The sequence below is a fragment of the Corvus cornix genome, chromosome 14 (assembly GCF_000738735.6).
Source record: "Corvus cornix cornix isolate S_Up_H32 chromosome 14, ASM73873v5, whole genome shotgun sequence".
Lineage (NCBI taxonomy): Eukaryota > Metazoa > Chordata > Aves > Passeriformes > Corvidae > Corvus > Corvus cornix.
The window spans coordinates 5427871-5443671 of NC_046344.1; the positions used below are offsets into that span (position 1 = coordinate 5427871).

A 15801-nucleotide genomic window follows, 5' to 3' on the forward strand; every position below is an offset into this window, starting at 1 on the left:
TTTCTTGGCAAAAATATCTTAAAGATCCTTGTTTACCTCCTTTGGGGAACCTCCCAATAGCCTTGGAGCACCCGTGACTCTTTTGGGCCCATCTGCTCCTGTGCAGGAGCAGATTGGGGTTGTAGTGGCTGGGGTTTGGTCTTGCTTAGATGCCATTTGCCATCTACTGCTTTTATCTTATTTTTAAGTGATTTCACAAGGTGGTGAAATTAGCAGTTGTCTCAGTGAGGCCCCTGGCCCCCAGTTCCTAATAAAGAAATGAAATCTTGTCTGTGTGAGAGACATGCAAGAAAGGAAGGAGGCGTTTCCCAGCCACAAGAAGCTGAACTCATCAGTCAGTGCCAAACCTCACACTGCTGAATTTCAGAATTCAGATTTTCAGATGTGTAGAGTTACAGAGACCACTTTTCCTACGCGCCCACTGCTGTTCAGAGCACGGCCCAGAACACCAGCTGGGAGCAGAGGGAAGAGGCTTCAGAGGAGGAATTACAAACCTCCACATCCCCACCGCTCCCACGGGATGTGCAGCTCAGCACCTCAAGCTGGTGCATTAAAGGAACAACCAAATCCTCACCTAGAGGAAAACCTGCAGTTCCACAGGCAAGCTGCCACCTCGAAGGTGAGGAGCTCCAGAGGAGCCTTTTTTCCAAGCCTGTGTTGAAGATCTATATTTAGGAGCAGGAGTCTGGCCATCAGGAACTCCGTGGGATTTACAAGCTGTTTGCACATGGCTAGAGACAGAATAATTACATGTACACATGCTTAACCTCGGTGCCTTCTCCCCTCTCAATTATCCTGTCAGTGAAACCCTTTTAATGGTTTTTATCTAGAGTGCTTCCATGACCTTTTCTACTTGGAATGCTGTACATTAACCCACAGTCCCAGGGGCTGAGCTCTCCGTAGATTTCCAACCACATGAACTTTATCGGGAGGAAAGTAACAGTTGGTTGTGTCTGACCAATTTGATCTGCAGCTCTGAGATGGCTCCCAGATGGATCTCCACTGTGAGATGGCTTTGGAATACTTGCAAACATGATGAAGTACAGGTTTAAAAGCTGAGAGTGTAAATACTTGGGGATTACTCTTGAAACACCTGTTTGACATTGGCAGCTTCTGTACAGCTTGACAACAAATTTGTAGGAAGAGGACATAGATCTACCACTAAATTAGAAAATCCTTTGTGCAGACAGCCACAGCTTCAGTAAGTTACTCTCCATGATCTTGGAAAAGTATTTGAGTTTTGAAGTGACCAGAAGGTCAATTCTGATTTAGCTTCCTTCAAACTTCTTTTCTTTTTTAAATGCAGAACTGCTCAGATACCCAAGGAAGCCTTTAATATCAGGACATAAAAGGAGAATTTTATACTGGCACTTTGAAGTAAATTTGAGACTATAATGCCAATATTTTACTGATTAAAATTATAAAAATGTATTACATTATGCCTTCTGCAGTATAATTAAGCTTATGCATATCAGATGGACAATGTTCTTTCCATCTTTTAAATGTATTAATTGACATTCAGATGTTGATTTTTCAATAAAGATATCCAAGGAGGAATTGTGATTTTCATGATTTTCAACGTTCTGAAGGTTTTATACTTTCTGTTCTTAATTTTTATCATTTTTCATATTGCAGCAGGTACTTGCTCTGCTATGACCATATATTCTTGTTTCAGGAAATTATCTCCTAAAGAACAAAATATATTTCCCTTTTTAAAAAAAATAACTAAGGCATTTGGTTATCCACATTCCTAAAACTGTAGTAAACCTATCCTCAAGTGTTTGCCTGAGCTTTTTTGAGGACTGTGAGGACCACAAATGAAAACTTGGAGCTTGATGATGCTCAGCTGATTTAGCCTTCCTGACAGGAGGAGATGAATCTCAGTGATATCCTGGTGACTTTCTAATAACAAAGTAACATGAAGATCTGTAATACAATTTTCTTCTGCAGTAACAAATCTCTGGCAGTTACAATATCTGAATATGCAAATATGCAGGAAAGTAAGAATTTTGTCTTCTAAAAAATTTTATGCATTTAACCATTAATTATACGAGGTATTGCACACAAAAGTAGATTCAAATATATCTTGTGGCTCATAAACAGTTTCATCAAGAACGTGAATAAGCAAAAATGCATTTAGTGGGGGACTGTAGCCAAAGCAACTCATTATGACTGTAGAGTGACTTTAATATTTATGACTGTATCTCAGGATGATTTGGTGAATCTCTTAACTACAAAAACTTTATGATGTCTACAGGTCATTCAGATAATAGTATAACCTTCTAAAAGCGCACAGGGAATTATGATACATGGCAGGAAGTAGGACCTGGATTCTAATGAAAATTTAGAGTACTATCAGATAAACTCTGCTTCCAGAACTCAATAATTATGCATAGTTCATAAATTGTGACATCAAGTTTTAAATTAGGGCAAGAAAGTTCTAATACACAGCTACTGAGGTTAAAAAAGTGTGCAGAGGGAAGTTGTGGAGCCATGGCAGAATCTTCAGGGAATTTTAGTGACAGAGAGGGCATGGGAGTGGATGTTCTTGTCATTTCAAACCTGACAGCCTTGAGGATTTCTCCATTTTTCTGTGCTGGTATTTCTGGGCTGTGCATGTCTCTGATAAGTGTGCACTGTCCTGTCTTACTGTAGTGTGTGCACCACTTAAGAATAATGCCCATTTATGTCTCTTCCAAACAAATTATAACTTGTGGTGGGAAAAGGGGCAGCTTTGCCTTTTTGAACTTCTTTTCATCATTTCTTTTCCACGCAAAGACTCATCTCCCGAAAAGTAGTTTGAAACTTTAGAACTTCCTGCCCTGTTTTTGAAAAGTGTGGAGGAAACCACCATTTCTCAGTGGGAATTGTGGATACTCCTTAGAAGCACAGATCATTGGGCTTCAGTAGAAATTTTCCCTTGGAAGCAGAAGGAGCAAAGCCTTCCAGGCTTCAAAACCACTTGTGGATAGTTCCTCTTTCATAGCATACAAATGCACATGGCTGTCAATAGTGATATTTTTGAAGCGTTATTAAGCTTATTTTATAGGATTTCAAGTGTCTTAGTCCATTTTTTTGTACTCAGATAGCAGTTTTCTTCTTAAAATTACTATAAGCTTGATAATTTCAGAAAAAATAGACCTGTCCATTAATATTCTTTTCTCTGAGAATTATAGAAATGGCATCTTAAAGCAGTAAGTTGAAGAAATTGCTCAGAATGAGACATTTTATTAAAAGGTGAAATATTTAAGTGCTATTTTTGGTTGGTTGAAGGCAGCATGCCTTTATGCTCCTTGCTTTCTTTTGTATTGAGAAAACATCTGTCTAATTAAATCCTTGGCATAAAATGTTTATGCAACTTTTAGTAGATTAGAGGATGTATTGGCTCAGGATATATATATAATCAATTCAATATACATGAATGTATATCATATCAAGATAAAATGAGAACATCTCCCAATTCCCAAGAAAAATCTTCATTGCATGTGATATGACTGGTCCTAATTCTTTAAGCAGTAGTAAATAATAAACAGATGCTGTTGCCAGATTATAATTCACAATTAGAACCTTAATTGTGCAAACTCTGTGTTTTCCTGTCTGATCTGGGGAATTGAGCAGCATTAAAGGACTCGAGAAATTTCTCTCAGAAACTGTTCATTCTTGGTGCACTCAGGGATGACTGAAAGAGCTGTGCTCACCTCTCCTGATCTGGCTTCTGCCTCAAGTCTTTCTGAGAAACCCCTCTGCAGGATATTAAGCTGCAGAAACCATTTCTTCTCCTCCCCTTGAAGGAGTCTCCAATACAAGATGAGAAATTAACCCAATTACCCAGCTTTCCAAATCACTGCTGTTCCAGGGGAAGTGCATCCTTCTCTCAAGGTTGTTATTACTCTGTGACTTGTGAGTGACACTCATTGGTTCTGTGTTCATTTTTCTCTTTTTTCCCCTCATTCCCTTTCCACTCTGTTTTATCTTGTTCCCTCTCTGCTGCCTGGGAGCAGTGCCCACAGCTCCACCTCAGAACGTGCAGGTCGAAGCCGTGAATTCCACAACCATCCAGTTCCTCTGGAACCCTCCACCCCAGCAGTTCATCAACGGCATCAACCAAGGGTACAAGGTGAGTAGAGACTTCAGATAACGTCTGCCTTAACAGTCCTGGTATAAACCAGAATTTCATTCTGATAATCTCTGAATCTCCAAAGTGACTCTGTGCTCCCAGGAGTATCTTACATGGGTAAAATGAAGAGAAAAGTGAGCAATTGTTGATCCTCACAGGGCTTGGAGCAACCTGGGATAGTAGAAGGTGTCCTTGCAGGACATGGCAGAGGTTGGAACTGGGTGATCTTCAAGGTCTCTTCCAACCCAAACCATTCTATGATTCCAATATTTGCAATTTATGTAAGTTCTGAAAAGGGAATGTGTCATAGCCTAGAAGTCCTTATACCTTTGTCATTTTCCTGGAGAGTTTCCAAAGCCAGAAAGCAATTCCATGTCAGTTTGGAAAGTCACCACAGGAGACATGTCATTGTGGCACTGAAAACCAACCTTGAGGTTTCTGTTTATGCTAATGCAGAATCACCATTCATTTCACTGGGAGCCAAGGCATCACACTAAATATTTGCCTTGACTTTCCCACTGTGATGATCTGGGAGATATGAGAATGTAGAATTTATTAATCAGGCAATACCTGTTACAGTGCACAGAGCAGAGAGTGCTTAACAGAGCCTCTGACCGGCGGAGTGTTTGCTGAGGAACTGGGTGGGGTGGTTTGTTCCTGCTTAACAGAGCCTCCATCAGTGGTTCAGTGGTCAGAGCATAATAAATGAAGGGTTTAAAAACTTCCATGGAGAGAACAAAGAGAAATCTTGCAGGAGTCTCAGAGCAACAAAAGGGAAGACAAGTGTGGTTTATGAGCAGGGAGAAGCAAGGTTGGTTTGAGTGTTGGGTGAAGGGACATGGAGTGGTTTGAGGAGGATGCTGTAGTTTAGAAGACAAGTTGTGAATTAAGGGATTGTATATGGACTTGAGCTGTTTCAGAAGACTTGATCCTTCTCTAGGAATGTCCCAAATTGACAGGGAAACTGAGACAGACAGAGACATGCATGGGAATTTTGGTATTTCTGCCCAAACCAATGTAGTTCTCATAAAGACCAGCAGTGGTTTGAGAATCCCACTGCTAAAGAACTAAATACATGTAGATGTGTGTCTGCTTCTGGCAGAAATAGAATCAGTTCTCAAGGCTCAGTGACTGACAGGTCTGCAGTACAATACCCTGAAACCCCAGCACACAAAAAGTACTTGGCTTCTGTTCAAACTCTGGAGAATAAAAGCACTTTTGGGGTTCAGTGGACTGCAGTACACTCTAATTTTCTGGTCCAAGTCCAAGCACAGGGAGCCCAGGTTTGCAAAAGTTTTATTTCAGATTTTCATTCTCTGGTGTATTCAGAGTTTCAGTGTAAGGATCCTTCATCTCCCTGCATAGCTACCTCTAATTTATGTTTCCATTTCTTCAGCAATGGTATAAAATAAGTCAGATTGTAATTTATATCTGTCAGTGGACAATGAAAACTTCTGAAATTATCAAAATTTGTATTTCTTCTGATTTCTTTGATTGCAGTAGATTGCCACAGCTTTGCCACTCTGTTTCCCCCAGGGAATTGGAGTACAAAGACTGTGTGAGATCATTTCTGTCACTTATTTCTACAGAGTAGCTTTGTGTATGATTTATAAATTTCTCATAGTCAAAGCCAGGCCTTTGCCTTTCCTAAGGATTTAACCCATTTTTTCCTTTAACTGACAAAATTGTTCACTTGTATTTTCTGCACGTATTTCCTCACGAATGTGCAACGAAATGCACTCAAAAAAGAGTTCAGTCCTCCAAAGTTATAAATGCCAATTGTAATCCACAGAGGTGATTTAGAAAAGAAAGTAAAACTTACTATCCTCTTTAACCATTTTACACTTTTATCTTTTCTTTGAAATTTATTTGCATTTCAATAAGTTGTAAAGTGCACCTTCTCAAATATGAAATATTCCTAACAAAATTACCCCTAATATTCCCCTAACTGTGCTTTCGGGTTGTCAGGGGCTCTAGACATTGGCTAAGTGTGTCAAATATGGCTTATTAATTTCAGGTATCTTTTCATGTTTATGAGCCTGAAATCAATACAAGTAGCACGATTTACACAGCCCTTGAGTCAAGCCTGGAATTTTAACATTCTCTTGTAGCCAAAAACAATAAGGATTTTTGGACAAAATAAAAATTTCATAAACACTTTCAAGTTTTAGACCTCTAAGCCTTTAAGGTGATTTCAAAAATTGTTTCAAAATTTCAAAGTCATTTGCCAAAAATGAATCTTTTAAGTCCTCATTTAGGTACCTACACATGAGGTATTGCACTCTGAGATACTGATCGTCCAGAACATCCACTGAGATGAATGAAACCTGGAAGACTGGGCTCCTCTGACAAGCACCCTATTTTAAATGCATGAAAATGTCTTCAGGAGTCTAACTTTTGGGACTCAGGTGTTGAAAATTGTAGTAATCATCTTTACAACCATTTTCTCTTCTTTCTGTAGTTCCAGAACTGCTTGAATCATTCGCAGTGTGGGTGTCCCCAGTCCAATGAGCTTGTGATGCTCCCAGCCTGTGAGGCAGGGCTGCTCACTGGGGTGCTGGCAGGGCTCTGGGAGGGGAAGGGGATGTGTGTCCCCACTTCTCTCCCTCTGATCCCAATAACCTCCCCAGACAGTGGGATCTTTAAAGAAAATAAGGTAAAGCATTTATGTCAGAGTAACACTGAAAATACCTCCTTCAGCTTGCTTTCAGCAGCAGAGACCGGCCAGGCTGATGAGACAAAAGGCTCTTGTCATCTGAATAATAATTTCCCATAATTCTGGCATTGCTCAGTAGCAGCCATGAAGAATTGCAATGCTGGTGTATCCCATCAGCAGCGAGTGTTACAGACATCCCTCCAGTATCACAGTGCTGCATCCATCTGTTCAGCATCAGAGTTGACAGTAGTTTAACAGCATTGGTTGGTTCTTTGCAATCAGATTAAGATGGTTTTGGCAGCCAAACCTACTTTCATTCCAAATAGACACAACTTCTAATGAGAGCTCATCCATGTTTGAATTTCCCAGCTCCTGGCGTGGCCAGTGGATGCTCCGGAGAGTGTGACCGTGGTCACCATCGCTCCAGATTTCCATGGTGTTCACAGTGGCTGCATCACCAACCTGAAGAAGTTCACCACCTACTACACCTCAGTGCTGTGCTTCACCACCCCGGGGGACGGCCCTCGGAGCCCTCCCCAGCTCCTGCGCACCCTGGAAGACAGTGAGTACCTGAATTTTTAAATCTCTCTTCTTAAAATTTGATCTCAGGTTCACGGTCACTCTGCAATCTCTTCTCAAGTGACCTCGTGTCGGATGAAGACCTCAGCCAGTTTTCCATGGGTGTTCTTTTAGCCTGTGGCAGATATTTGAATTTTTTTTCAGTATAGACTAAACCTGGATGAATTTTTTTACACTGGTGATTAGCTAAGAGCTCCATAGTCTGGTTCAGCCAACACACAATGCATTGTTTGTCTGTGAATCCTTATGCTCTTAAATCCATGTTCAGGCACCCAGATAAATATGAATTGATCTTCTTAGGAACTGAGCACTGGAACTTCCTGTGGAGGTCAATGATTAATTTATGATTGCTTCCTGCTGTTATTCAATATATTGAAAATGTCTGTATCGATATTACATTGCAAGTGTTTGTGTGAAAGAACCAGGCTCATGGCAAGGCAGTATATTGCATTCTGGAAAACTGAAGGCAGGATGAAATAAAATGAGCTGGATGGTTTAGCATATAAATTATTTCCTGCATCAGAAAAAGCTTTGGTCTCTGTGGCTCCTTGAAGTTGTTTTCTCAAGACGTATTTGGGCCTATCGAGTGCAGTGTGTGTCTGATGCAGATAAATTGCAGTGGCCCTCACAGCTGACTGTGTTCACAGTGATCTTGGCTCTGGCCAGTGCTTCGGGAGCATCATAAACACTGCTGCACATTTGCAGGCTCAAACCAGAGTAAAAGGTGTCTAATTCATCCATTAAGATATTGTTTTTAGAAATACTACTCTGCCTTAATAGGGACCTTTTAGGTTAGCCAGTGTTCCCATAAAGAAGATTCCGATTGTCATTAACATTCACGGGAGTGAGGCTCAAAGTGCTAATCCAATTTTTCATGAGATACTTTTGAAGGAACCTGGAGAAAATTGCTTTCCCACAGATTTTCCTGGTGTGGTTAGTCACTTCTATGTACTAGAACTGTGCTCCAAGAGCAGGTTGTAGGCTTAAACCAGAGGTAGGAATTTAAGGACCAGAAATCTGTATGAGCCAATAATCTGAACTCCAGCTTGTGTGTTTGGGGTGAAAGCAAAAGGTGTGGTGGAAAGAGAAACATGCATTAGGTTCCTGTGTGCACCATCAGCTTTTTTGCCCATTTTCCTAAGGAAACAAAGATTTAGCCAGTGATGGTTTGTAAATGTGCCTGTTGAGTTCATCTGAGCACAGTGGAACCCCATGGTTAATCTCAGTGAGTGCAGAAGGGTAAGAAACCAAAGATACAAAATTCCTTGGATTTCCCAAAATTAAACAACTGGGAAGAGGAAAGAGAATATCAATATTTCTGCTGAAGGAAAGGCTGCAGAAATGAACCTTAAATGCTTTCCACAAAGTGGGAGAAGGGGGAGAGTCATTGCCCTGTCTCATTGAGGCTATCTCAGGGAAATGTTGGGATCGTGTGCCATTTTAAACACAAGAGAATTCCATCAGGAAACATAAACCAAGAGAGAGCCAGACTTGTGTTTTCTAGATAATCTGAGACATTTCTTGGTGTGTCCAGCTGTATGCTGCAAGGAGCCTCAGCAGGAGAGATGAGCAGGATTGATTTATTTATTTATTAATCTTGCAGAATTGCTTCCCTGGGTTTTCACAGCGACGGAGGAGTTCCATGCAGGATGGTGTAATGCATCCTGCCAGAGAACTCCTTGAAGTTGAGTTGCTTCAGGATTTATGTGGTGGGAAAAAAGATTTGAAAGGCCTGTCATTCATGTTTGCAGGTGATCATTTTCTGTCTGTATGGCAAAGTTAGGCAATCCTTTAGGAAAACAGGGATCCGTTTGCTGATGAGCTGCAGGTCAAATAAAACCTGACATCTAGTCAGAAGTGCTCCTGGCCTGCAGTCACCTGCACCTGTGTTTCCTGATGACATTGGGCTGTAACTGCAGGGGAGCTGATTGGAGCAAGGCTTTGTGTGTGTGTGGTTTCCATGTCTGCAGATCCATGGTCCCAAAGAGTGGTAATTCCATGCTCTTGGTGAGCATTCCTGGGATCAGTACTGGATCAGCAGTTCTGTGGTGCTTTGACTACTGGGTACTGCAGAGTGGATTTGGACATTTTCCTCACTGGGACTGCAGAATCACAAATGGGGTTGTAGCTGACCTACTGGCAAGTTTTGGGCTTTTTTTGTCATAGCTGGAGGGGAATGAGAGGCTGGACTAAACTGAAGAGGAAACAAAACATGAAATTGCAGACAAGAAATTGCCAACTGATGTCAGTGGAGCTGGAGGATACTCAGGCAGGGATCCAATGACAGAAGCACAGTGAATATAAAGTGAACAAAACCTCCTTTTTCCAGTACATCGATTGAGGACAGAACAGCACTTGGATCAAAAATCAGTCGGGTTGTCTTCCTTGAAGATCAAAATTGAGGGAGGATGGCATATTCTTGACAGTCATTCCATTTTATGCTCTTTCATTGCACACTGGGGAGCTGAAATTTTTAAGAGCTCTTGAGCTACCTCATAAAAACCCTTTAAAAGTTTCACACACTTGTATTCATTTTACAGAAGACAGTTGCCATTATGTTGGACATTTTTAGAGTTGTTTTGAGGGAATTTATCCAAGCAGTGGCTTGTGACTCTGTCCTTGCTGTGACCTTGCACACGGGAAAGACTCTTTCCAGGTGAGGGGATTGCTGGTGGTGTTGCTGCACAGAACAGTGCAGGTAAACACCTCACATGTATCTTTCCTTGAGCAAATGCTGTTCAATCTGCCTAGAGCTGGGATGATGACTGTGTGAAATAATTGACGTGATGATAGCCAGAGCATTTCTTCCCACCTTGCATTCTCCTCTCACCAAGGTTTTCAGCCTCCCTTAGTGCTGGCTCCAGGATGTATTTCTCCATCCCTAACCTTGCCCTGTGAATCTGGTCCCAGTTAAGTGGGGCTCAGCTATTAACAGCTTTCCTCTTCTGATTTGCCAGAGCCAGGAGCTGTGGGACACCTGAGTTTCACCGAGATTCTGGACACCTCACTCAAGGTCAGCTGGCAAGAACCTGTAGAGAAAAACGGCATCATCACAGGTATCAGCCACTATCTCTGCTTTTACTTTTTTTCTTTTTTGCTTTTACTTTTTACTTTTTTACTTGTGTGGGGGGTGGAATGTGTTGTTGCAGTGAAAAACTGTGCAGTGGAACATTTAGGGAGAATTTGGGCTATTGCTTGTTTCCTCACCCCTCCTCTGGATAATTGAGATGTCACCAGGGAGTGTTACACAAAGTACAGCTCCAATTACTGGCAGCTCATGATTGTGGTTACTGGAAAAGCAGTTTGTGTTAGAAATCAACTCCCCACAGGGTGTCTGGTCTTGTTAAATCCTCCGTGACCTCCACCTGCGTTACTGAATTTTTGGAAATTTGTGAGACTGTGCTTGGCCTTTGCCCCAAGGGTGGGGGGTCCCTACACAGAGTTCACAGCTGCAAAGTCTGGATTGGCATTGCTGAGGTTTGCAATCAAGACCAAGCCTGAAATCAGCAGAATCCTTCATCTGTGATCAAGTGGTCTGGCTGTGGACTGCGTGACAGAATTTGCATGTCATTACTTAATCTGTTATAAACCGTCACAGGGGTTCAGAACTCTCTTGTTTCCCTTTGATGAGTCTGCCATTTGACAAGCTATTTATCTATTTACTGTATGCCAGTGTAGATACAACATCAGCAACTTCATTATTTTTCATAAAGGAAGCTATAAATACTTGAGGAAACCTCTAGTTCTTATCGACAGAGGCAATATTGTTTTCAGATGGTAAACTATTGCAGCTGCACAGGATGGAAATTCCATTTAACAAAGGCTTTCAAGGTTTTGAAGCACAAAAAAAAGCTCCCAGATTTTAAATTACTGGAGACAGTTGGGAAGGGAGAAGATCATTTCACACAGATGAAAGTATTTCATGTTTTGAGCATTTAAATGTATGTATTTTTTTTTTAAATTGTGTTACCATTTTTTTTAGAGCGCATTTTAGGAGTTAAAAAAAATCAGATTACCTGACCCTTGACTGTTGAAATGTTATATCGGTCTAATTTTCTGGAGCATTTTAACTTGGACAGGTGTAATTATTTTGATAGGATTTCACTTGTCAGTGTTTTCCTCTGTGTGTGTATCTGTAACGTGCACCATTTGTAGCTGTGTGCTCCGTGCTGTTTGTGGAGTCCTCATGCAGATCATCTCCGGCCTCTCCACCACAGAAACCTGCCTGAAATATGCACTGATTTAAGTGGTTTGAGAATAGAAACTAATGACTCCTGAAAGCAGAGTAGTATTGATTCAGTGAGGATGTCCAAAGCCTTTCAAGCCCAAGTGCTTAAATTTAGGTACCTCCATCCATGATGTAATACTGATCCTTGTTAAGCAGCAGGTAGCAGCTCTGTGCTTGGTGTTGCAGAATTACTTTGCTAAAAACAAGCTTCTCCCTCCCAGAATGGGTTGAAACCTGATGGAGCCAAATGATGGACTGTGTTATATTTGGGGTAAATAGTTTCAGAAGGAATTAACTGAAGAAGTTCTCTTATTCAGGACAAAAAACCAGTGTGAAAATGCACAGCAGAGTTTATACGGAAAAAGAAACCTCCTTAATGATGCAAATTGCATTTGGGATAGAGGAACAGCAAAATTGCTCATGCCCTTAGCACCTCAGAGGTTTAGAGAGGGCTGCTTGGAGATCTGAGTGCTCAGGGAGGCAATTATTCATCATTTCTGCTCGTTGATGTCTTTACTGGACCTTCTTGTTCCCTGCACGGGTGCTGGGAGGAGGGAAGCGTGGAGGGGGTGCCCAGCAGCCAACCTGCTCTGGGAAATTGCCCATTACTCTTGCTGTAAATCTCAGTATCTTCCTCGTTCCCTCAGCAAACATTGATTTATGAGCATCTGGATGTGGACGGACAGTTTGTGATTGGGCGTAGTGCTCTCGTGTAGAGAATTTACTCCACATCAACAGAAAATTATTTCTGAAACTCCTCTGGTCATTAGTTCCCGTTAGGCAGCATTTTGTGGAGTGCCAAACCATGGGGGAAGGATCTGTGGCACCTTCCCTGTCCTCACTCACAGTGGAGCCAGAGGAAACCCTCTGGAAAATCCGGCTGCGCTCCCCACGCACGTTTCTGGCAGGGATCGCATCTGTAACACAGGGAGTGTGTTCTCACCAGCCACATGGCCCAGAGTTCTGCCCATCTGCTGCTCAGTGTGGCTGAAGTGCTACTTGGGGGTGCAGTGCTTGTTGTTCCTTTCCTTCAGCGCTTTTTTTTTCATCTGTTTCTGTTATGCCTGATTGCTTTTGGCGTTGTGTCTGCTTGCTGTGTATGTACAGATTTTCTGTTCTCATTTTTTATATGACTGGAATTTAACTATACATCTGGGACTGAAATCCCCGACAGTAAATACTGCCTCTTTGCCTTTTCTTCAATTTACACAGAAACTCAGGATATTTTTTCTGGTGAAGTTTTTTTTTTTCCCCCCAGAAAATAAATACATAGAGACTATGCGCCTAATGGGCGGGAAAGCTGGGTCTCATCCTGTGATCACAAGGGAGAAGAGATAAAATGTCCAAAGAATAATCACCAACATTTGATGTATAACCTAAGCTTATCCAGATGGGAGAGGAGATATCTCAATCACAGAAGATTGCCTGGTGCATGCTGAATGACACTTTCTATTGTCCATAAGCAACAAATGGATAGAGGGAGCATTAAAAGTCTCCTGCTTATCTTCCTCTGGTTATTTATTGTCTGGAACAGACTGCACCCACAGCTATTGAAAGAAAAGGGTGTTTGTGATGGTCCTTCTGCTTGCAACTCCTTCGTGCCTCTTCACTGAGCATCAAATGCAGGGGACAGTCAGCCCCCACCTTTCTGCTCATCCTCTGTTCATTCAGGCAACAGAGTCCTTAAATTTTGTCAGCATCTTCCTACAGATTACAATCCTGCCTGTGCTACATCAACTCTGGTCTGGCAAATGGCTCTTAAACCTTTTCAGAGAGCATCAAAACACCACAGTGTTTCTAAGACACTGGTAAATTACTGAGTTAATTAATTACCACTCCGACACTTATTTAAAACCAGTTCCAGATGAGTGTTCAGGAGTTTTTCCCCTTCCCCTGTGCAGTGCAGTCAGAGGAGCATTTGTGGTGTAAGTGGAATTGTTGAAGCATCACCTTCCTTTATCACTGCCCCCTCACCTGAAACATAATTAATGACTGTGTGAGCACACTGAGCCCATTTTCATGCAAAATCAGGTTAAGATGAATCCCTGTCAGTGATGGCAGCTCACAAGAGAGGACAGAGAATGTCTCACACCTCTCTGACTCTTGCAGAAATATTTGTCTCACCATGCTTTTGACTCATGAGATGATGATTTCTTGCGGATTAATACCGTGAGGGATATTGCTACATCAATTCATATATGTTAATCAGCTTATCATGTCTCTTTCTTTTTAAAAATTTGAAAAAAAAAAAAAAAACTCAAGCCCTCTAACTGGTCCGAATTCCTCATCTTAGATGATGGCAACAGAAGCCCAGTAGGGAGTTTCTCCAGCCAGTTTGCCTTGTGCATGGTTCACTCAGTGGGATTCCTTTCTGTTAGTCCTTTTAACTCACATCAAATTTCACAGGCATTCAAGAGCTATGTGTATTTTTTTTTTTCTCACCCTCTGAGTCAAATCACAAAGAAAGCGGCAATCAAGCAAACTTTTCAGACATGCTCTCTGGGGACTGGCACAGCGAGGTTCACATGGGTTCAAATGAGAATAAAGTGGGACTGGGCAGGAGGAGGACAAGCAGATTTGGAGGTAAAATTGAGCAAATCAGACAGTGGAAAGTTTCAAAAGTTCTTGGAAGGCAAGTGGTTATCAAAGAGATAAAAAGGAAAGCCTGGTTGTGATAGAAGAATAATATGGAGGTCAGGGCAGGTGCAGCTTTGGACAATGCATTGGCTCCAAGATGGTTTTGAAAGAAAGGATAATGATTCACCCTGCTGAAGGATTTCTGCAAGGAACAAGCGGTGGGGAGTAGAGGTTTTTCAGTTCCTAGAAGATTCCCACAATGTTCCTGCCTGATTGTTACTGTCAGATTTCTAAGCATTTCTGAGCAGGCAGCAGTGAAGGTTACTTCAGCCTGCAAAGGGAGAAGTCCTACTAAGCACATGGAGATTTTTAATCAGATATTCCAGTAGATGTTATATTTTCCAGTGTTTCTTCCTGTTTGCTTTGTAGAGTTCACAGAATGAAAGTCCATCTTTCTGTCATGTTATCCGCAGGTTTCCAGGCCATTTCATAGGAAGCACAGAAAAAAAAAGACAGTTGAGACCTCATGTTTTCCTAGTAGGGACATACCCTGTGGGGTACCTGCATCAATTGTTTATCAGAAATAACAATATTTTAAAAATACTTGGGTATTTTAGCCAGTGTGTACTTGAAGGAGGGATTTTTCTATTTATAAAAACGACCACAAGGAATGGCTTAAGGAACAAGGATCCACCACTGCCCACAAGCACGGGCGGGAATTCTCTGGGTTATTGGAGAACTGTGTCCCCCTGACTTGTGGGTGATGTGCTTTGCAGGGTACCAGATCTCCTGGGAGGTGTACGGCAGGAACGAGTCCCGCCTGGCCCGCACCCTGTCCAACAGCACCCTGGAGTACAAGATCACGGGGCTGTCGTCCCTCACCACCTACACCATCGAAGTGGCGGCCGTGACCGCCCAGGGCAGCGGCTGGGTCACCTCCTCCACCATCTCCTCTGGAGTGCCCCCAGGTTGGTGAAGCTGCAGGCAACAAAGAAAATGTGCCAGTTCTTCGTGTTCCTGTGGTCCAAAGGTCGCACGTTACTTCAGTTCAGCAGTAATAAAAACGATTTTATTTGTAAAGCACTGGAATTCTTTGCCGCGTAATTTAGATTTAATTTTTGGAACAGAGTGAAATGTTAACGTGAAGATATTTGCGGTTTGAAATTTCCAGGAAGTTGAGGGGGTTTAATACAAATACAAAAGGAATTGTAGGTCTGACAATGGAATGGACAAAGTAATAAAGTGGATACAATACAGAATCTCTTGACATTTACCAAGTGACATCAGAATGAAGCCTGGATCAATTCAAAAAGTGTTGCTTTGGGGGAAGAAATAAAGTTTGGGTGATATTAAAATGAAAAGGATTTTCCATGTGGAAGTAATACAGCTTATGTCAACTATGAGTGTTTCACTTGTACAGTGAATCTAAAATCTTATTTACAAGAATTTGAAGTTGTGGCCTGAAAAAAGATTTGGGGGGAGGCAGTTCGGTCCCACATTGTCCGAGTTGCCATTTGGGCACCTGTATATTTACCCTTTTTACATTTTGTTTTTAAAATTCTACACTCCACCCCACCCAGTATAAAAAGCAAACTAAACAGCCAATTCATACCTCAAAGAATCAGTTGCAGTTAATACAGAGGT

The 15801-nt window shown here is 41.8% G+C and overlaps 1 protein-coding gene across 7 annotated transcripts in view; it reads left to right on the forward strand.

Moving 5' to 3' along the window:
- SDK1 (sidekick cell adhesion molecule 1) overlaps nt 1-15801 on the forward strand; it is a 387822-nt gene that overhangs the window by 276396 nt on the left and 95625 nt on the right. For all 7 annotated transcript variants that reach the window (XM_039560133.1, XM_039560134.1, XM_039560135.1 and 4 more), the window contains 4 exons: nt 4002-4117; nt 7143-7335; nt 10310-10408; nt 14934-15125. In XM_039560133.1, coding sequence (XP_039416067.1) covers nt 4002-4117; nt 7143-7335; nt 10310-10408; nt 14934-15125 — 600 coding nt within the window. The remainder of the gene's footprint in view (nt 1-4001; nt 4118-7142; nt 7336-10309; nt 10409-14933; nt 15126-15801) is intronic.